Source organism: Drosophila mojavensis, unplaced genomic scaffold (assembly GCF_018153725.1).
Source record: "Drosophila mojavensis isolate 15081-1352.22 unplaced genomic scaffold, ASM1815372v1 contig_81, whole genome shotgun sequence".
Lineage (NCBI taxonomy): Eukaryota > Metazoa > Arthropoda > Insecta > Diptera > Drosophilidae > Drosophila > Drosophila mojavensis.
In genome coordinates, this window is record NW_025318907.1 from 5,258,265 (window position 1) to 5,280,998 (window position 22,734).

The following is a 22,734-nucleotide window of genomic DNA, read 5'->3' on the forward strand; positions in this document are numbered from 1 at the left end:
GATTAATTGAAATTGATGACAGATTCAAGATATCTTAATGCACACACAATAATTGAATTTGAATATGAGATTTTTCGATTCGAGTTTCGAATTTGAATTTGTCTATTTAACGGGCGGATATGGCAACGCCAGTCGCAGGGCTTTGGCCGGCAGATGGCAGCCCTGGCAACGTTGACAAATTTGAAACTCAGCATGCGCCAAAAGTTTCTGTAACGTTGAGATATATCGAACAAAAAGTCGTGCGCAAAACAAAATTTATTTTGCTCTCGTCGCGTAGAAGTTTTGTATTCTCTTTTGTCGGGTCGCTGAAAAACGCATGCGCTGACAGCAACAACGGCAACTAGAACAACAGCAACATCAACAGCAGCAAAAAGCAGCAGCAACAACAACAACAACAACAACGATAACAACAGCTCGAAAGTTTATTTCATTCAATAGGAAAGCCCCCACCGAAGGTGGTGGAATAATCAGGCGAAGGGAGCGCGAATCGGAAGCGACGGACACTGCGCAAACCACGAGCCAACGGGCCAAAAAAAGTAAAGTAGAATCAAGAGAAGAAGCAGAAGCAACAACAATAACAACAACAGCAAGAGAGTGTGTTGAAGGGTGTATTGGGCTTGTTGTTGTAAAACAAACTCACCACCAGGGCGCAAAAGGAGGGTGGGAGTTGCCCTTACTAAGTGAGCGCACGTGTGCGTTGGTGTTGGTGTACGAGTGTGCGTTCGTGTGTCTGTCTCTGTCTGTGTCTCTGTCTGTGTGTGTGCGCGCAGCCGCCAGCCCCCGTAAATTTGCTTGGTGAAATTTTTCGCTGCTGGCGGCCCGGTTTTGCGGCCCAGCAGCAGTTGCCCAGTCGCCCAGTTGCCTGTCGCCAGTCGCTCTAGTCGCATTTCGAGCTGTGCTGCTCAAGTGCCACAGAAAAGATAGAAAAAATACAAAAAAACAATTAATTGCCAAAAAAAAATCTTAAACTGTAGCAACGAGCTAAACCAACAACAACAAGAAACACGCGCCATCTACAACATTCCCACGATCCCCCCACATAACTGGGCAGGGCGCTGTTATTTTTCTCAAATTCTCAAACGCGTGTCGCGTGTGTAATCTCTCTGTGTGAGTGTGTGTGTGTGCCTCTCCCTCTATCTCTCTCGCTATCTGTCTCTTGCTCTTGTATTTGAGCAACAAAATATATATAGGCTGTAAGAAACAAGTGAATGCTCCTCCAACACCACCAACACCAATTGCAACAGCAACAACAACGACAACAACGACAACAACAACAACAACAACAATCAGTCGATTCCATTCAGTTCAGCTCAGCTCAGTTCAGTTCAGCGCCAGGCAGCAGGCAGCATCCAGCAGTGACGATTCCAACCTCACTTTTGTGCCGGTATGTACAACGCCCCCCCTTAGCCCCTAGCCACTAGCCCCTAGCCCCTAGCTTACTGCCCACTATCCCCAACCTCTCAGTTTTCATTATCTAAAATCGTATATGGTATTTTTAGTGTTTAATTATGAAGAAATTCCCCGTTTGTTGTCAAATATGTTGCCAGCTAAAGCTTACAGCAGGCATTTATTTTTAGAGCCTCGAGACGACACCTTTGCAGCACGCCCCACACACATGCATACACACACACACACACACACACTCTCACAAAAAGAGCGAACGTGAATGAGTTTTGGGGGGTAGCGCACGAGTTTTCTTACTGAGGCAATCGGAATGTATGTCGCTGGGTTTATTATCTCATCGCTATTGGAAACGGCGGCGGTCGTAAAAAATTTAGCGCAAAATCTGTCAGTTCCGTTGCTTGCTTCCGCAAACAGCAGCCAGGGAGAGAAAGGCTCTCACTGAGTGAGAGCGGAATGAGAGAGAGTGTGTGTCAAAGAGAATGAGCGTAAATTATGAATAAGAAGAGCAACAAAAGCAGCAGCAGCAGCAGCAGCAGCAGCAGCTTCTTTGGCCAGCAGTGCCAACAGTGTTGCCGTGCGTCGCATTTTGAGCCCAACGACAAAAAGTATGTGACACAAATATAAAACCAGACTAAATCAAATTATGTGACTACTTATTTGAAAGCAGCGCGCTAAATGAAACTCTGTGGCTTTGATATATTCGAACACAAAATAATACCACTTAATGCTCCAATTAGTTTATCTGCTGCGATTAGATATGTGCAGGCGATAGCGATTCAATCAATAGATATCACATGAGTCAATATATTATATAACACTGACAATGTTATGTTTCTTTTTTTTTTTTTTTTTTTTGGGTAGCCACCCTTGCGACGCGCACAAAAGCCGGCAGCGAAAGGCGAAAGGCGAATTGGGAGCAGTGCAAAAGGCAGTAGAAACTTAGTAGTAAATGGGCACAGCTGCGCGAGAGCGACTCTTCGTGGGGGTGTCAGTGTTTGTGTGTGTGTGTGTTGGCGTGTGTCTGTGTTGGTGAGAGCAGGCGCGTGAAAAATCTTACAAAGCAAAGGAGCAATACAAAAGCAAAAAAACAGGCATTTTCCCAATTGATTTTCAAGGCGGCCGACGTGGTGCACAAAAAAAAAAGAAAATAATGAAACAACTACTACTAAAATATATATAGAATAATATACAAGTGCTGCAGTGCCATAATTAGGAATTTATTGCGAAATTAAAGCTAAAGAAAAAGTGGCAAAAACATACAAAAATATTTGGCAGTTATTTAAGAACTGTTACGTGTGAAAATGCGTGCGAAAATGCGTGAAAAATGCTTGGCAAGCCCTGACAGCACCAACAGCACCAACAGCAGCGGCGGCGGCAGCAGCGCCAGCGACAGCGACTCATAGCCTATTGCATAAAGATGTGTGTGAGTACGTGTGTGTAGAGTAGCGTCTTCTGGCCACCCCAAGCACCCCACTAACCAGCCCCCAGCTCCACGCAGCGACTCTGCGACCCAGCGACCGCATGACAGCCCAAAAAGTATGCTAACAAAAAATGTGAACGCAATGAGAGTTGCGATTGCTCTTATTGATTTGTGTGTGTTGCTTAGTGTTGGTGTTGTTATTTGTTAGTTGTTGTTAGTTGTTGTTGTCACTGTTGTTGCTATTGTTTAACTGATTTGACATTAAATTGCAATCGGTTTCATCAGCAGCAGCAGCAGCAGTGTCACAGGCAGAGGCAGAGGCAGAGGCAGCGGCAGAGGCGATAACATTTCAAGTGCATTATGTCATTTTTCTCGTTTTGTTGTCCACCTGCCTGTGTCCCAGTCTATGGCTGTATACATATATCTATAAGTGTGTGTGTGGTTTGAGTGTTTGCCATTTCGCCAGTCGAGGACGAGGACACAGCGCTCGTTGTCTGTCAACAGGGCGCCATTTAATGCCGTAACTTTGTGTAATTAAAAAAAAAGAACAAGCAACAAGGCGGGTATCACATACACCAACACACACACACATAGTAGCTCGAGTGTATATATATGACACACACAAAAAAGAAGAAGAAAAAAACAAAATTGTAATTTCCGCCCCAGCAACTAACTGAAACTGATGTTCGAGCTAAAATTGAAATTTCCGCTGATGTTATTTGAGCTGCGAGGCGTCAGCATAATGATTTAAACGACTTGACCACACTCCATCCATATAACTGAGTAGGTGTGCGTGTGTGTGAGTGTGCGTGTGTGGCCGTTGAAATATGGCTTGTGCGGCAACGCTTGACGCTTGGGTGATTCTGGGTTAAAAGGGTCACAGCATGTGGGAGCAAGTGCCGCATTTTATATGCGACTGACAATACACATTCAATTGACAGCACACACACTCGTACACACACATATATAGAGAGTAAGAAGAGCTGGTGACAGCTGGAGTGTGGGTACAGAGAGACAACAATTTAGTGGCTCGGCCTACTTCCGGTTTGATTGGAATTTATGCCTAAAAGTAGGCAACGCTTGTTGGCCGCCTGGCAACTGCGCAAGATTTCGCACACTGAGCGAAATCAGCTGTCAGTCTGCTCTGCGCTGCTCGTTCTTGGCAACACACCCAGACGCAGCGTGGGTCAGCCAATTGGCTAGGCAAACTTAACGCTTGCCGGCAATATCCGTTTTATTTTGGTGTTGTTGTTGTTGTTTTTCATTTTTAGCCATAACCTGTGTGCTCATTCAATTATCAAGTCAAATATTAACGCAAAAAGATTCGCAGTCCGGTTTTAGCACGTGTCCGCCTAGCCGTCAGACCGTCAGGCCGTCAAGCCGTCAGTCCGGCCCAGCCCACGGACCAGCCCATAACCGGTACGGCTCGTCAGCCCAATTTCAGTGTCCTTCAATGAGTGTTTAACTGCGTCTCGAGTTGCGTGTAATTCATGTTTTTGAGGTGTGCCTTGCACTGGGCTTTCAGTTTCTTTTTTTTTGTTTTTGTTGTTCGCAGTATTTGTTATTGTTTGACAAATCAATGGAGAGCTCAACGTTCAAGAATCCTCAGTGCATCCGCCCGAGTGCTGTTGACAAATAAGCTATGCAATTGTAGGCCGTCAATTGCTTTCGAGGGCAGCAAAACAAAAACTGACAGCTTCTGCTAAATACGTAAATGTGCCAGAGTGCAGTTGTCGATTATTATTGCCTTAATATTTAAGATTATTTACCTTTTTATGAGGTCAGCGATGACCGAATTACAATAAGTGTACACAGCCTTTACAAATGGACTGCGAGTGGGCAGAGACCTCAGTAAATACTAGCTGTAATATGTACGATATGCATACATACTGAGACTCTTAAGTAAATTGCCAGATTATAAAAATATATAAATAAACACTACTTAGCCTTAAGGTTCTCTTTTTAATGAAACACTACCATAAATTTTAGTCATATATAGTCAAAGTATATATATGTATATATAATTTAATTTTTGTATATGACTATAATATGTATTATAGATGTTTGCAGCTCTACGTTAATTGCTTTCCATCTAATCAATTAGCAAATAGTCTATGAATTAGTTGTCTCATTCTTATTAGCATATTAACATCTTAGTATGTTAAGTTTTTGCTATAGCCCTAATATTAATTATTATTTATGGAATTTTTAAATATATGTCTTATCTTATCGATGCTTGGTTTTATATATACCCTGGAGTAATTGCAAACCCGAAATTAGGGTATAATGTGTGTGTGTGTGACCCCAGAAGCTAAATGAGTTACTTACATGAAATATATCTTATTAAGGATAATAATTATTTGAATTTAATATATTTGACACCGACTCCAAACTTGAATAAATCCTCATGTGAAGGTGAATTGAAATATAGCCATTATTATTATTATTTTTTTTTTAAATTATTAATTGAATATGTGAAGCGGAAAGTTAAGTGAACAGAAATTGTTAAGAAAACAAAAAGTTCGGCCAATTAATATTCGCGCGTGGCAGGGAACCTTCAAGACTCATTATCGAATTATTATTTCGAATTATATTTATGTCTTTTTTGTCCAATTTTTATTTATCTTATATTTGGGATATCAGTTCCAAATTAATTCGATAAATTACCTACTTTGATCAAGTGTAGCTTGTAGACTTCAAGAGGTAGGTGTCTGAAATTTACTGTGAAATTAATACATAAATTTGGGAATTATCAGATTTTAGATACCTCGCCCCTTGCACCCAAATGAGCCAAAAATGTTTTTCATATACTACAGATTTGCGATTTTTTAATAATACCTTTCTAGAAGTGTGTAGAAAAGTCCATCCTCATAAAAGTTATTCTCAGCCCGGATTGAAGTCTGCGTTAACTGCGCAGTTGGCAGAGCGCGTGCCTCTGTATGTGTGTGTGTGTGTATGTGTTGTTTCTTGTGCAAACAGAAGTGAAGTGAAGCATATTTCGAATATCAGTTTTTCATAGGGTCGAGGGAATCTCGTAGTCGAGCCGACTTGAATAGAGCCCTTTGACTTGTTAATATTACAATTTAGCCACAATTAATTTTTCACACAAATTGCAGGCTCCTTGACGACAATTATTATTGCAAATATAGTTGTTATTACATATTACTCATTTCTAAGTTTGCAGTTCAGTTCCATCATCACTGCTCTTTGTATTAAATTACATTGTCATGTCATGAACATAGTTAATAAGGCGTAATTATCATGCAGGCATTGCGATAATTAAGCCCCTTACTTCTATTAAAGATTCAAATCACATCTGCTGCCACTTTTACCAAAACTTTTTAAATTTATAATTTCAGTAAGAATTTATTATCGTATCATAATATTTTATATATTCATACTATCTATACATACATTGATGTTTACCACTATACTATCGTTACTTACTGTTTAATACAATTCATACTATTCAAACTATTTCATACTATGCCCACTAGTCAGACTTTTGTATACTAATCATCCTATTTTATACTTTTCATACCATCTATACTATATTATTCCTACTATCTTAAATAAAATACTGTTCTATACTACTATTATTCATACTTTTCAGACTATATAATTATTATTCCATAATATTAAACTATTCTTACTATTTATACTATATACTGCTACTATTTTTCAGATTATTCATACTTTTTCATATCATCCAAACTACTTTATACTATTTATACTACTATAACATTAACTCAACATTAACATTCACCCGTATCGAATCGGCTCCATGACTGCATCTAAGTACCACAGCCAATCTCATCAAGTCTCAAAGAACTCTCTTACATATTTCCGCAATCTTGAAATCGAAGCAAATTTATTTCTAGGCCACATTGTCCAGGTGGCATCACTAATATTATCGAAGACGTGCCATCTCTTACCTGACTGTTAACACACTGTTATCGTTTTTTCTATCGCTTTCTATATCAGCTTGCTCATCTTCTGCAACATCTGCATCGGGCGCGAGTCGCTGCACTTATCGATCAGGTGGGCACTGGCGAGGCGCCGCGTCCGATGCAAACATTAGTTCATTGAACTGCTATGCGGCTGGACGGGCAGCACTGGGGATTCTCTGCTCCACCCCGAATTCCACTTCTCCCACGTGTGCCACGACTTTTAATTAGACAGCAAACACATTTTGTGGGCCGACACCGTTACGCACAGCGCCCTTTGCTTACTGAGCTTACGTGTCTGTGTGTGTGAGTGTGTTTGTATGTGTACTTTGACCTCTTTGGTCAATGTCAGTGCTATTGGGAACTTGGTCTTGCTCTTGGTCTTGGCGTTGGTCTTGGACTTGGACTTGGACTGGGTCTGTCTCTCAGATTGAATTTCTTTGCATGCGCAGGCAGGTTTTTCCACACACACACACATGCACATACACATTTGCTGGCATCAACATTTCCACGACTCGTTTTTCACAGTTCTTTGCGGCTTTTTCAATTAAAGCTTGTTGCATGCCACCAGCGCTGACGTCGACGTCGTTATCGTCGTCCGCGCCGTCGTCGTCGTTTACGTGTCGCTCTTCACGAGCCAGCTGAGCACCGCTGCACGCCCCGCCCGCCCCCTGTCCGGGCTTTCTTTTGTGCGCTTTGTTGCTGCCTTTCTTGTCGCTGCCGCTGGCACTGCCTCTGCTCAGTTGCTGCCTCTGCCACAGTCGCTGTCGCTGTCGACGTTGGCTGACGCTGCATAAAGTCTTTCACTTCTTTGGCATCCAAGTTTAGTTCAGTTCCAGCCGGCGTACGTAGCGCACGCGTCTTGCGAGATCGATCCGACACAACGGGACATCGAATATAATCGAGTTGGCAGCGATAAACGATAAGCGATAAGCATATAGAACGCGCCGCTCTCTCTCTCTCTCTCTGTCTATCTCTCTCCCCCTGTCTCTCTTACTCGGTGTGTGTGCGTGTGTGTGTGTGCGTAGCTCTCGTGCATTCTCTCTCTCACTCTGTCTCTCTCTCTGTCATACTGTTTCACTCTCTCAGTTCTCTCACGGCCGTACGATTTCTTTGCGCATGCGCGCAGCGTTTCGAAGACAAACACACGCATGCGCTGTCCCCGCCTCAGTCAGCGTCTCCGTCAGCGACTCCGCGCAAAAGTGAAAATATTTGGAGAAATTTCTTGAGCAGAATTTCAGTTGCCAGTTTTTTGTGTGTCACTGCTTTTAAAAAAGAAAAAAAAAAAAAAAAATAAAATAAAATAAAATAAAAATAAAAATAACAACAACAACAAAATCGATAACCTATAAAAGGAAAATCAAATTAATTCCATGATTGACCCGCTCCGTTGCCAAAATCGAGTTCGAATCAGAAACACTTTGCCACAATTAGCCCAAAACGAAAGTGTTCGCAAATGTCATTGACCCAGATCTGAATCGAAAATTGGAGCCAACACCAACACCAGCAGCAACACCAACAAGCAACAGCAGCAAGAGCAACCATCAAAAACTAAGTTTCGACTTGTGCTCGCTTCAGTTTGTTAACTTTTAGTTAACTTGTAGCTCTTTTTCTTTTTAACAAGTAAGTGTAAGGCCGCCTGCGTGGCTAAAAATATGCAAACGGTGGCATATATTTGCGGAGAGGGGGGCGGGATAGGTGTTTAGCTTATGCAACGTTGACGTAATATTTAGTCTAAAACTAAAGACGATACCGAGAAAGTTGCTACAACAACAGCATTTTCGAAACCTCATCTCTTTTGCTCATTTTTGTTGTTTTTTGATATTTGTAATATTAATCATTGCATATTTACAAATAAAATTTGCACACACTCGCACACACACACACACTCACACTCACACACTCACACTCACACACTCACACTCGCACACAGTCGCATAGTTGCTACGAATCTGGGGACGCAGCATAATAAATAAACATGGATCACGGTCAGCTACAGACCGTAACAGATACACAGACTTTGAGATACACAGCAGCGTTACAGATACAGATACAAATACAGATACAGCTCTTTCAGCTACAGCTCGAACACATTGCAATTCCGTTTTCAGGTGTTGCGAAAACGGTTTTTTTTCCTCTTTGTTTTCTTTTTTTCGGCGCTATTTACCCTTGTTTCGCCGACGTCTGCGCTTTGTGCGTAGCTCTTTGTAAATGCCATTACGGCCACAATAATTTGAATATACCCATATGCATATGCACGTTTATATATATTTATTTACACATACAGATGTGTGTATAAATTCATAATAATATCGGCCACTGTCTGACCACACGCATTGACCTACTTAAATGCGACTATGGCGCATGCGCGAATGCAGTCGAAATTCCGCGGGCTTTTCCAAATCCCAGACGAAGAAGTACTGTTATACATACATATATATACGTATGTATATGTGTGTATGTGCAACATACATATATATGCCACTCAATTTCATTAAATATTTCTATTGATTACGTGCTGCGATTTTTGGATCAGCCTCAGCGAAATTTCATTCGCTCACCAAAGCACTTTCGCATGTCTGAATATCGAATCGATTCGATTCGAATCGAATTCTAAGTCTTTGCACTCCGTCAGAATTCCTAAATGGGCTGCCAGGCCTTTAAAAGTGTTCGCTGTGTGCATTTGCACGACCCCAATTGGCATATTTGATGGCCCAGTTTATGACTTGTGACGTAGTTTAATTCCTCTGCTCAGGCAGTCATATGTCTTATCTTTGGGATCTACGGTTATAAAGCCTTTTGGCGTTCCATTACGATCGCCACATGAAAAGTCGTTAGGCAAACAGCCTATACTATTTTTTCTATTTATCTTACGGCTCGACAATAGCAAAACTTGGGAAAAAATCTAGAAGGAAAAATCTATTTAGTCATAGAGTGTAATAATAATATAATAATAATATTATAGATCTCTGTCTATACGTCCATAGTCAAGGTCTTTTGCTATGGATTTTAAAGAGCCTTACTTAAATTAATATTGTAATAAATCTTATTTGTTTCATAGAGTATTTCGTGCCGATTACACTCTTCATATACCTCCCTTCGTTACTCTTGTCTGAAAATCCAATGCTAAAACAACTCTTTCTGATCTTCCTGTCTGTTCTAGATTTCTCCTGTTGCTTATAAACATTATGAAGTCTTAGTAATTTCACTTACATTTTTGTTATCTATTATCCATTCTCAATTTACATTATCAAGTGAGATTAATTCCTTGCACTTTCTATGCAAGTTCAGAGAATTCACTTACTATTTCTTCCATTAATTCTCATCTTAAATCGTCTGGCATTATAATTCCTTAGCTTTTAGCTGCTCGTAGCCCTCGTTTTACTCAATCTCACGTGCAGTGCTGCAATTCATAAATCTCAATTTTGGACAATTGCAACGCGATTTCATAAATGACTTGCAATGTGGGCGAAATATATGTGTACATAGATATATCGTGCATGTATATGTATGTATGTGAATGTACATCAGATTTTATTATTTTGATTAATTTGTCGAGTTCGTTTTAATTGTTGCTGTAGACATTGTTCTTGGCTTTGGAGGCTGGCCCATTCATTAGAGATAGTCTTAGCTCATGTTTTGGGGCTAAAAATAAATATAAATATAAATTCTAATTGTAAAATTACTTAATATCTAACTCGGAGAGAGGCCGTCAGCTGACTTTCAATTGGGCTCGACTGAACATTTGCCTGGCGGGGGCGCATCAGAAGCTGCAGAGAGGCGGGCATGGGTGGGGGCGGTGCTAGGGGGCCTGTGCCTCTGCCAGTGGACAGCGACAACGTTTTCACTCAGCCGGGGGCCCCATTATACACAGTTAAATTTAGCTTTTATGCTGTAAACTGCGAAGCGCTTTGTTTGTTAATCAAAAGCGCAAATTATGGGCACAGGCAGATGCAGAGGATTGTGGCCACAGATTAGCTCAGCTCAGCTCAGCTCGGCTCAGCTCAGGTCGGAGCGCAGAGTCTGTCACAGATTTATTCAATTACACACAAAGCATAGATAACTTACGATAACTGTAAAAGCAGCCCGAGAACGGGTGGGGGCACACGACACACGCACACACACACACTCGCACAGACATACACTAGCATAAACAAAACAGCAACAAACAAACACACTCATACAACAGACAACAACAACAACAACAACAACGAGAGACACTCGTCAGACTTTGAAAGGTTCAATAGAATAGAGGGCACAGACCCATTATGATGCCATATTGTGGCCAGCATCCGCCCGGGACTTACATTTACATAATGTGCCCCATTGTCGAAAAGTGAAAATATGTCTATATGTCTATTTGAACTTTCGTTTGTAGTTGTCATCATCATCGTTGTCGTTGTCGTTGTCGGCGTCGTCATCCGATTGAAACAATCTTCCAAATTGCTAAGGCAAACAGCGTCGCAGCTGTTGACACCTTTTGGCCCGTAGAACTGACCAAATAGTCCGTAACCAAAGTCCATACGATATATATGTCACGCCAAATACTTCCGCATTTCACCTATAATAATATGCAATAATTAGAAACCCCCACCTAAGACATACAATCCGAAAGCAACAAGGTCTCTTAGAAAGAAAGAACCAGAAATGGCTTCAAATGCAATCGTTAAGAATTTCGAGTTCAGTCAACGAATATTTTATGCTCTGTTTAGTGTATGGAAAAGAAACTCGATAAAATAGAAAGAAAAGTTTTATTCAATCTAAATTTTTATATTTATAGTAAAATAAAATTTTTTGAATATTTTTTTCTTTTTATTTTATCTCTTGAAATACTTTACCTTCAACTTTATTCATTTAAATAATTTTTTTTAAAGTCTCTAGTACTAATGGGGTTTTCTTTGAATATTACTAACTCTATAACAGACTAGAGAAAATGGAAATAAGAAGCTTTAATTAGTTTAATGAACTTTTTTCCTTTTTAATTTAATTGGTTTTTTTTTTAAATTTTAAATCTTAAAATTATTATACATCTTTTTTGTTGCCATAAGAAATATCTATAATTAAAAAAGAAAATGAAAAGCCCTGAAATACACTAACTTTGCATATACACTAACTTTTTTTCATTACAAAATTGCAAATTCAGTTTAAACTGTTAACTTCAGTGAATCGAATAAGTTTTGACTTGGACTTTTACCTCAAAATTTATTTGCTAGTTTTAGGGCCTGTTTAGCCAACCGCTATTAATTAAGTTAAGCTACTGCTTAACAAGTCTAAACGAATGCATTGACTGCATTGACTGCATTTTCAAGTGGCAAAAAACTAGTTTTTGGCATGCAAATCATTTAAATGCATTATTCAGAAGTCAATAATCATAAATATACATATGTATATCCTATCTCTGACAATCTCTTGTTCCTTGACACAAGTTAAATTACATTTAATTATTTTAATTTGTGTAAATTTCTAAACAACTTTTCGATATCAGCGAATGCTTCTAGTTATATGTAAACAAAATATGCACAAAAAAAAAAATAATACATAAATAAAAAATGTTTGCTTCAATTATAGATAGATCTCTTGCATTTAATTGGCTGACTTTCAACTTATATGTTAATATATTTAAGTGGATCACTAATTAACGGGGAAAGAGTATCTCAGGGCCTAACACGCGGGTTACAGAGCTGTTGATCAAACGGCTATTGTCCGGTTTTTGCCAAGGGTATTGGCCTAAAATGTAGCCAAGTAATGGACAGACAAAGACCTGCTTGGGTTTTATGAAAGACCAGGGCCAGTTGTTGTTGTTGTTGTCGCCGTTTTCGATGTCGATGACGCTGACGATGATGATATGCGGCACGATTATAGGAAATGGGTCATACAATACACAGGCATAACAGTGTAACTACCTTGTCAAGGCAGGTTGAATGTTTACCGTTTAACGCGCGCACACACACATACCTACACATATACACATACACAGTCATATGAAATACTGCAGCTACAGATTGGTCTTCATGTTTGGTTAACACGCGCAGAGGCGTGGCTCGATTTTGTGGCGGTGCAGTGGTGCGGCGGCTCATGTCGGCTGCGTCAGTGCTTAAGCGCGCGAATTTTAAAGTCACTCCAAAAAGAGAGGAGCCACAGAGCGAAAGAGAGCGAGCGAGTGTGAGAGCGAGAGGGCGAGCGGCAAATCATGCGATGAAAAAGTTGATTTTCAAGAAATTTCACTTTAGAATTTGAGGCGGAAGAAGAAGTTGTGTGTGTTGTGCTTTGGGGCTGACCGAAATTGGTAAAACTGGATTCCCTGGGAAGGTCCATTGATAAATTTACAGTTACGTGATGAGAGCCACTCGGCATCGGTCAGTGGTGTTTAAACTTTAATTATGCGGCAGCCAGCGAGCTGTCTCTGTAGTGGTGGTCGATGGGCCCTCGAAACAGCGGATATGATTCGATAATATCATGAAAGAGCTGTGCCAATTTAACACATTTCTTAACTCGACAACAACAACAACAACAACGACGACAACAATAATAAAAAAATAAACGCTGCGTCAGTGAAAGAAATATAAAATACAAATGACCAAAGAGCAGAAGAAGAAGAAGAAGAAAAAAAACTAAAAGTCAACAACTGAAAAAATTCAAGTCTCTCTCCCTCTCTCTCACGCTGTCTCTCTCGCTCTTTCGCTCTGACTCTTTTGACTCTCTGGAAATAGATTTTTTTTTTTTTGCCTCTAATGAAAACGAAAGTTTGGCTAACCAAAAAAAAAAAAAATTACCAAATTTAAATACGTTGGAAAAAAAATCAAAATAAAATACAACAACATATTGCGGAATTTAGACATTTAAAAGTGAAAGCCATGGGCTGGCCCTCCGCTTTGGACTTGAATTTGAGACGCATTTCAGTCAAATATGTCCGCATTTCAAAGAGATGTTCCATATATACAAAGACAGACTGACAGACAGACAGATAGACAGGCAGAAAAACCATGCGACGCAACGTGTCGCATCAACAGTTCCTGTCCACCATGTTCAATATTTGAGCAGCGTTTAATTTGAATTTCATTGTTGTTACCTGCTGGTAATTAGCTAAAACATTAACAACGGCAATAATTTCCCCGTTTGGCTACGAGGTGCAAAGTGTTCAGTGTGGGGAAAGGGCAGGGGAGGGGGCGGAAGTCGCGAGATGCTGTTTACATGTGTGAGACAACTTGAACTTTGATCGACATAGGTAGATGCCGCCGCTGATTTCAAAGCTGGGTGTGTTTCCTGGCCAGAAGGGTTACGGAATTGCCTAGTCCAGACTCTCACATGCACACACACACACACACACACACACACACACCCGCAGTTCTAGCGAAATGGTAATTTTTGTTTGAGCTTAACAAAACAACAATCACTTAGCAAGATTTGCATTTCTTGTCGTCATTTTGTTGACAGATTCATTCAATATTTTACAACTAAAACTTTTTAAGGAGAATGACGTGTGCTTGATTTATAGCTCTCACTGTTAGCTCTTTCCGCCTGGCCTATGCGTTTTCCATGTAATTCTAAATACATATTAATGTGTAATTAGAGCTTTCAGGTCTGCAGCTGCATCAGTATTGGTGAGCTTCGGCAAGCTCAGCTTGCTAGCATTGTCCAGCGCTGAGCTTTGGCCCGTCCGTGACTCACGTCTGTGTCTCACGTCTGTGTGTAATTACCGTGGGTTACCTGAGTACCGTGTGTAGCGCATTTGCGCAGCAGTTAAGCTGAATGAGTGCTTAAGTCGAGCCCGATGCGATGCCGCCGATATAGAATGCCCGCTCACAGGCAACGCAGTGCGCATTCGTAGTCTGTCATCGATATCGACAGCAGCGTGTGGTCTTAGCCGCTTTTCCGTTTGGTTAGTTCCCCAATTGGCGCCTAAGCGGCTTAAGCTCTTTAAGCCGCTTGGCATACTCGGTGCAGCCAGTGCTAAAAAGGATATCAACTGTTTATATATACATTATATGTGATGTATATATGTATGTCTCAGCTGAGTGTAGTTCGTGTCTTGCCGACGTCATCAGATTCGTTTGTTGCTGGCTGCCGTCCAAGGATACAAATCGCACGACCATCTACGTCATTTGGCCAAAATTGATGTCTGCTCGGCTTCGCTGTTGTGGGGCATCCATTTGGGGCTTCCACACGCACATGCCACATGATCTGTCAGAGACGGCTATATTTAGGCATAGGCTCTCTCGCCTCTTGTGACATTTTGATAGATGGACAGGCACAGACACAGGCGAGCTGTCTGTGATGTGGGCTCTCGATTGAATGCCGAACTCAGTTTCTATTTCCAGCTATGGCTAAATATAAATGCAAACAGTTTCTGTACTTACTGTATTACCCCTATTTCACTCAGATTGTGTCAATGTATAATTTAATTAATTTAATCCTCCTCTTTAATCCTCTCTCTCCCTCTCTCTCCCTTTCATTGCAGCACAATTTTTTGTCGTCTCTTCCACGCGCAGACAACTAGAGAGCAAAGGACTCTAGACTCTGACTTTGACAACTTTTCTAGTTTTCCAGCTAAGAGTCGTTAATATACATATTTATACATATAAATATTTGCGAAAATGGAAAACTGTTTCACGGCGATAGCAGCAACAATTTCAGCAAAATTCTGTGAAACTTAATTGTATGTTAACCAATACAATAATTAAAGCTAAAGCACAATTAGCAGCGTTGTGTTCCAACTAAATAAAAGAAAACAAAAATCAACTTCCCCAACAACTTCCAGAACGAAAAAGAAAAGTAACAAGAAAGAAAACAAAAGAAAACCCGAAGCGTAACGTGAACAATAAAACATAATTTTAGCTAAAGAAGAAGAAGAAGAAGAAGAAGCGCACATTGCAAATGATTCAACTGCTTCCTAACTAAGCTCAGTGCGAGGAATACTTTAAGGGTAAAACATATATATATATATAGATAAATATATATATATATATAAATAAATACTGAAATATAAAAGAAAAGAACAACACCAACAACTAGAACAACTGCAACACGTAACGGCAACATGTCACACGCCGTCGCCATCAAAACAGAAACGGAAAACTGCATCAGCAGCAACAACATCAACAGCCTCAAACAGTCGCCACAGCCCGCACAGCAACTGCACAACAGCAGCAGCAGCAGCAACAGCAGCAACTGCAGCAGCAGCAGTAATAACACCAGCACCAGCAGCAACAGCAGCAGCAGCAGCGGCATCAGCAGCAACAGCAGCAACAGCAGCAGCAACAGCAACAACACCAACAACAACAACAGCGATGCTACATTCTCATTGCTGAATGGCACTCACTCGCATCAGCGCAGCAATGGACTCACTGCTGCGGCGCACGCAGCTGTCAGCTATGCCAGCTCCGGCAGCGGAAGTGGTGCGGGCACTGGCGGTGGTGCTGGTGGTGGTGGTGCGAGTGCGGGTACGGGCGCCGCAGCTGGCCTCAATGCGACCCTGCTTGGCGCTGCGCCCGCCACAGCGCTGCCCAGCAATGGGGGCCTGCAGTCACCATACGAGCGCTACCGAGTCGATGATACCAGCTACGTGCCCATCGGACAGTTCTATGCTGGACGGAGCGTTTTCATAACGGGCGGCACTGGCTTTATGGGCAAGGTGAGTTACATTTCGAATATAGAATTGATAAGATTGTGGGATAAGGAGAGAAACACATTGAATTAGCTCAGTTAGATATCGAATAGTCGAGTACTCTTGCATCGACTCGCTTATCGATGCCAAGCTAATTGGTAATAAACCGATATTTAATCCATTATAAAAAGATCGTTAATTTACCGAGGAATGTTCGTCAATTTATTATTTAAATCGTGGTTGATCCAAGTATGGGATTAGGTGGACAGATTAACATTAAGATTTAGCTCAGCTAAATATCGAATAGTCGAAGAATCTTTAACTCAGAATCAGAATAGTTGGTAATCCATTATAAAACGTTATCAATCCATTATTTTAACTAATTGATTATTTGAATATTAATTAATTTGTCAAGGATTTTCGTTCATAAAATAAGGAACCGAGGGTTTGATTTAGGCTATGCAATCGCATAATCTATTATTCATTATATTATTGGTATAACGATTGTTCTTGAATAATAGGCAACCCATGATCAAGTAATCGTTTATCAATAATCTATTAATCACTAATAGATTATCAAAATCTTTATTGTAGTGTTAGGGCGTTCCATGTTCAAGTTAATCAATCGAATATGTATATCTAGCTTTGCAATCGAGACATTTGTCGCTTAGCCCATGCAATAGTAATTCTCCATAAAGCGTTCCTGATTGATAACTATTGAGTATTCGATGGGACGTATCTGATTTTGCAATTACAAAAACTTTCAGCAAACAATCGAATAATCAGTAATTGACTATCGAATAATAGTTAGTCTCATCAAAAATACACATGAATCTTCTTGACTGATTATTTAAGTCGTGATTGTTCTGTTGAGACTTTCCATTCCTCAAATAGTCACAGATTTAAATAGATTTTCTGATTTTAGCCAGCCCATCGAAATATAGATCTTTTTATCCTTGAAATCCCGACTGACCCATTAAAACTTGTCTGACTTGGCGATGGCACATTATTTACTTTGGTAGAATCAACTGAAGATAATCGAAAAATCGATGATGTTCGTGTTTTGGCTGATATTCTACTACATTTTTTGCAACTACTCATTAAATATTAACAAGCGTCACAGCGTCGCCTGTGGCCCACGCAACTGCGACTGTGTAGCTAGGCTTCCAGCAGTTTTTATTGCATACTTAAGCGGGCTGCACGCACCATTCATCACGCATACGCCACGTGCGCCGCATGCAATTGTTGTGCGCTGTTTGCATCATGCGGAGTGTTGAACTCTGGCCACGCCTGGCAACGAATTGAGGTTATTCTATTGCACTCTCGAAATACTTAGTTACATGCAAATCAACATCTCAGGCAAACAACTAACTGAATGCGAGTGCGAGAGCCAGTGCGAGTGGGCTGCTTCAAGATGTCGAGTGTCGCATCTGAGCCGGAAAGTCTGGTGTTGACTCATCGCACTGGCATGCACATTCACTCGCACACATGTCACATAAGCTCTAATTGTTCCTCACACACACACACACACACATACAGACAAACACTCACACTCACAGGCTTTGACTCCTAACATATCCTGTAGCTGTTGTGCCAATTTTCAGGCATTGTTTTGCATATGTGTGCGTGCCCACTGTATGTTCATGTATGTGTGTGTGTGTGTGTGCTTGTGTGTTGCATGCCTCCTGCCTGCGTCATTATGACATGTAATCGCTGGCGCCGGTGCCGCTTAGACTGCCACTCAATTGTACAGTGTGGCAAGCGTTGCTCGTATTGTGAGCGCTCAATGCTGTTTCGCATCGATTTTGTAATCTAGTTGCCAGGCACTGTAATTTAAATGCCATAACCTGCTACCTGTACGTCACAGCATGGAGCACGCCCCCAGGCAGCGCTCCTGCTCCAGTTCCTACTCCTGCTCCTGCTCCTGCTCCTGTTCCGTTGTCATTATTATAGCCGCTGTTGTCTTACTTTGTTATTTTGAATACAATTTTCACTTTGTTATTGGGGGCGTGTCTGCCGTGCGCCCCAACAATCCACCAGTCAATGGCCTTCGTGAATGGCTATTGATAACATTCGACTCGGTGTTTAGCCATTCATTCAACGTACCTTGACTGCGCACTTAGCGGCCACCTCAGCTGTTGTCCCAACAGGCCGTAATTATAGTTTACGGCCTAATGAATATGTCTTATTTGCGAAGGAGTCCGCCTGCTCACACTTGCCCAGCCGAAGTGGATTAATCAACAGCAAGTGCCTCAACAAATCCCCCACAGTGTGATTGATGTATAGCTTTAGCTTAACTAAATATATGCTAGAATATATCAAGTCGCTTTTACCAGGAAATTCTATATTTATTTCTTTACATTTATATTCATTTAATTTATGATTACCATTCTCATTAAATTCAATTCGTTTAAATAGCGTTGCTTAGTGCAAAAGTCAGTGAGCTTGTTCATTAATTCATCGTTTTAGTCAATTTATTAGTCTGTTGATAATGCCACCATTTATCATTCTGATTTTAATAAATCTGTTTTCCATTTTCAGGTGCTCGTGGAGAAACTTTTACGTTCATGTCCGGATATAAGAAATATATATCTGCTGATACGACCGAAGCGCGGCCAAGAGGTCTCAGCGCGCCTCACAGAACTCCTCAATGCACCGGTAATACCTATAGTTTATCATAATCAACTATCAGATCTAACTAGAGTTATCCTTCAATTATTAGCTATTCGAATCATTGCGCCGCGAGAAGCCGAAGGAATTAAGCAAAGTCATACCCATATCCGGCGATATAACGTCGGAGGAGCTGGGCATCTCAGAGAGCGATCAGGTGGGTTTCGATGATGATGATGATGTAACTTAATACTAATTATATTCGTTTGGTTGGCAGAGCCTACTTTGTCGCAATGTCTCCGTTGTCTTTCACTCAGCTGCCACAGTGAAATTCGACGAGAAGCTCAAGCTGTCAGTCACAATCAATATGCTGGGCACAAAGCGGTTGGTCGAGCTCTGTCATCGCATGATGTCCCTAGACGTGAGTACCTCGAAGATCAACTAAAGTTCACTGCTTATATGGGCGGCTCTTTCAGGCACTCATTCATGTATCCACTGCCTATTGCAATTGCGATAGAACCGATGTATCAGAGGTCATCTATGCACCACCCTATAATCCCGATGATATCATCTCATTAATCAACTGGCTTCCGGAGGATATACTTGATCAGGTATGTCTACAGCTAGAGCTCTTTAACTATAGAATTGATCTAATGCGGTCTTCTTCCTCCAGCTGACACCGCGCCTCATTGGCAAGCGTCCCAATACGTATACATTTACAAAAGCCTTAGCGGAGCATATGTTACTTAAGGAGGCTGGAAACCTGCCCGTTGCCATTGTGAGGCCCTCAATCGGTAAAGATCTTGGCTCTGACCTCTTTCGCTTTCTTATATGTACTGAGTGAATGTGTTGCGCATTTGCAGTGACTGCCAGCCTGAATGAGCCGTTCGCCGGCTGGGTGGATAACTTCAATGGGCCAACGGGTCTAGTCTCGGCGCTGGCCAAGGGCCTCTTCCGCACGATGATGTGCGAAAAGAACTATGTGGCCGATATGGTACCTGTCGATATTGTGATTAATTTAATGATTGCGGCCGCCTGGCGCACAGCGACGCGTAAATCCAATAATTTACTCATCTACAATTGTTGTACCGGCCAGCGTAATCCCATCATATGGTCGGAGTTTGTTAGATATGCCATGTCCAGCGTGCGCAAGCATCCCTTGGGTAGGTCTCACTCACTCCCGCTCCCGCTCCCACAAGTGATCTCTATGTTCGATTCCTTTTTGCAGAGGGCTGTCTGTGGTATCCAACTGGTGACCTGCGCATGAATCGTCCAATGAACACGCTGAATTGTATATTAAAACACTTTCTACCAGCTCACATACTGGATGCAGTGGCGCGCATCATGGGCAAGAAGCCATTGTAAGCACCGCCTACTCCCACACTCACACACTCACTTAATGCTAATGCAATTGTTATCGTTTCAGTGTTGTCAACGTACAAAACAAAATTGCCAAAGCTGTCGAATGCTTAGAATATTTTGCCACGCGCCAATGGCGCTTCAAGGACGACAATGTGAATGGCCTGCTGCATACGCTCAGTCCCAAGGACCGTGAGATTTTTGTGTTCGATGTGCGCAACATCGACTGGGACAAATACGTGGAGCGCTATGTCCTGGGCTTCAGGGAGTTCTTATTCAAGCAGCGGCCCGAATCGCTGCCCGCCAGCAGAAAGCGTATGGTCAGGTATGTTCACATGGCGAAACCTCCCATTCGAGTTGGAATTAATCTAACTGGATTTCTTGTTATCTGCTTTAGGTTGTACTATCTGCATCAGCTGATAAAAGTGGTTGCCGTGCTGCTCACCTGGCGTTTTCTTATGTCTCGCTCGAAGCGCTTGAATGACTTGTGGAGCGCATTTCTGGAAAATGTGCTCAAGATCGCGCGTCTAATACCATTTTTGTAATAATCCGGCTGGCAGAGGCAGCAGCAACAACAACAGCATAAATCTTGTCTGGTGATGTTCTTCTTTGCAATTTCTAAATGCCTACAACATGGCGTACATTTTAGAGGTTTTTAGCAAATAATTATAATCATATTTTTATATATGTTAAACGAGTAAACAAACCCAACAGTCGGGTTCATTAAGTATGGCATCCGTGAATAAGAAAAGACGAAAACACACAAATGCTGCAGATGCGGTGACCCAGGTGTCTGCCCGCACCTGTTCACCGGTCGGATGTGCAATTTTTGAGATATAAATATATATACATAATAATATATATATTGAAATGCCTCTCAATGGGTGTCGGTTCTCTCGTTGGCGAGTTAAAGACGTAATTTTTGTAAATTTTGTGCAGTCAACTAAGTAAAGTAATACTATTATAATACGAATCAAATAAAGCGTATATATAATATATACAGAATAAAATATTCCACCTTTGCGAAAAAGAAAAACACAAACAGAGAAATGAAGGAAAACTAAAACATTTTGAGATAATGAAACAAATACTTGGAAATACGACAAATTCGTAATAAATTTATATAGTGAACATAACTACGTCAAAGATAATGAAGCAATTTTGCAGTAATTAGAAATTCCGAATACTTTTGCAACAAAACACAAATACAAAAGAAAACTATTTAACAAATTTAATAACAACAACAAATACAAAAAATTAGAGAGAAAAACAAAAAATTATATGAAATGGCTTGTTATTGCTTTAAATTACATAACGTAACGTAAACTATGCTAATATTAATTATAAATTATATTACTAGTTTTAACATTTTTACAATTAAAATTAAGTTTTCAATTTATATATATGACAAAACAAAAAACAAAAAAAAAGACAAAAAATAAAAACACAAGCGAGAACAGAATTATATACGACAAAAACAAAACCAAAAAAAAAAAAAAAAAAAAAAAAAAAAACTCAAGAAATGCAGTTTATAAATATACAAAATTCAATTTATGTATATGTACTATATTACGAAAAATATGGCGAAAATGATACAAAAAAGCAAACACACAACAAAATACAAAAAAGAAAACCAATAAATAATTAAACGAAAATATATTTATATAAACATCAAACATAATTTCTTAGCATTTGCAGCCTACAAATTAAGCGTAATCAACAAAAGAAAAAACTGAAGTTAAAATACAAAATTATATATACAAATTATTTATATATATATATGCATATGTATATGTATTTCTAGGTATATATATATATATATATATATATATATATATGTATGTATATATGTATAGAGCGAAGTTTTTGACATGAGATTGTATACACAATTAGCGAAACATCATTATTAAATTTATATATATAACAAATTAAACTTGCATAACTGAGGAGGAACACAAAGAGCATATAGTAAGAACATTCCATCCAATTAGTAGCGAAAACAAAAACAAGTGCATCCGATTCTGATCAATTTTTGATACCCGTTCATGCAGTGCAAGAGTGGAGCATATTTGCTCTATGCAATGCTCGCCTGGCGCATCATCATTGTGTGAATTGGAAAACTGAATTCCAATTTCCGACATCGATAGAAGATTAATCAAGGGTTTTTCTTTCATCACGCAAATTGTATTTTGCATTCGGTTGCATCCGACTTCCTTTTGTTAGTTCTGTTCTGTGCCGCATTCCCACATCTATCTATCAGAAAGTAGTCCGAGCTAATTCATTTTGCTTTCACATAACTCGTAAGGTTGGGGTCTAACTATATAAAAGACAACAGACATTTCGTGCAATTATTATATATTTATTTTACATTCTAGATTCTATTCAATTTG

The 22,734-nt window shown here is 40.4% G+C and overlaps 1 protein-coding gene across 3 annotated transcripts; it reads left to right on the forward strand.

Annotated features, from left to right (window-relative positions):
- The first annotated feature begins 830 nt into the window (after nucleotides 1-830).
- On the forward strand, nucleotides 831-22,730 carry LOC6580791 (putative fatty acyl-CoA reductase CG5065). 3 transcript variants are annotated; one of them, XM_032730743.2, is made up of 11 exons: nucleotides 831-1,384; nucleotides 15,230-16,402; nucleotides 18,917-19,033; nucleotides 19,098-19,202; nucleotides 19,263-19,406; nucleotides 19,462-19,596; nucleotides 19,659-19,779; nucleotides 19,849-20,148; nucleotides 20,214-20,346; nucleotides 20,412-20,669; nucleotides 20,742-22,730. In XM_032730743.2, the coding sequence occupies exons 2-11, from the start codon at nucleotides 15,809-15,811 to the stop codon at nucleotides 20,887-20,889; spliced, it is 2,055 nt and encodes a 684-aa protein (XP_032586634.2). In that variant the 5' UTR covers nucleotides 831-1,384; nucleotides 15,230-15,808; the 3' UTR covers nucleotides 20,890-22,730. The 3 variants fall into 3 exon arrangements, with proteins under 3 accessions (XP_032586634.2, XP_032586635.2, XP_032586633.2); XM_032730744.2 differs by lacking the exon at nucleotides 831-1,384 and adding an exon at nucleotides 8,141-8,394; XM_032730742.2 differs by lacking the exon at nucleotides 831-1,384 and adding an exon at nucleotides 14,566-14,650.
- Nucleotides 22,731-22,734: the final 4 nt, after the last annotated feature.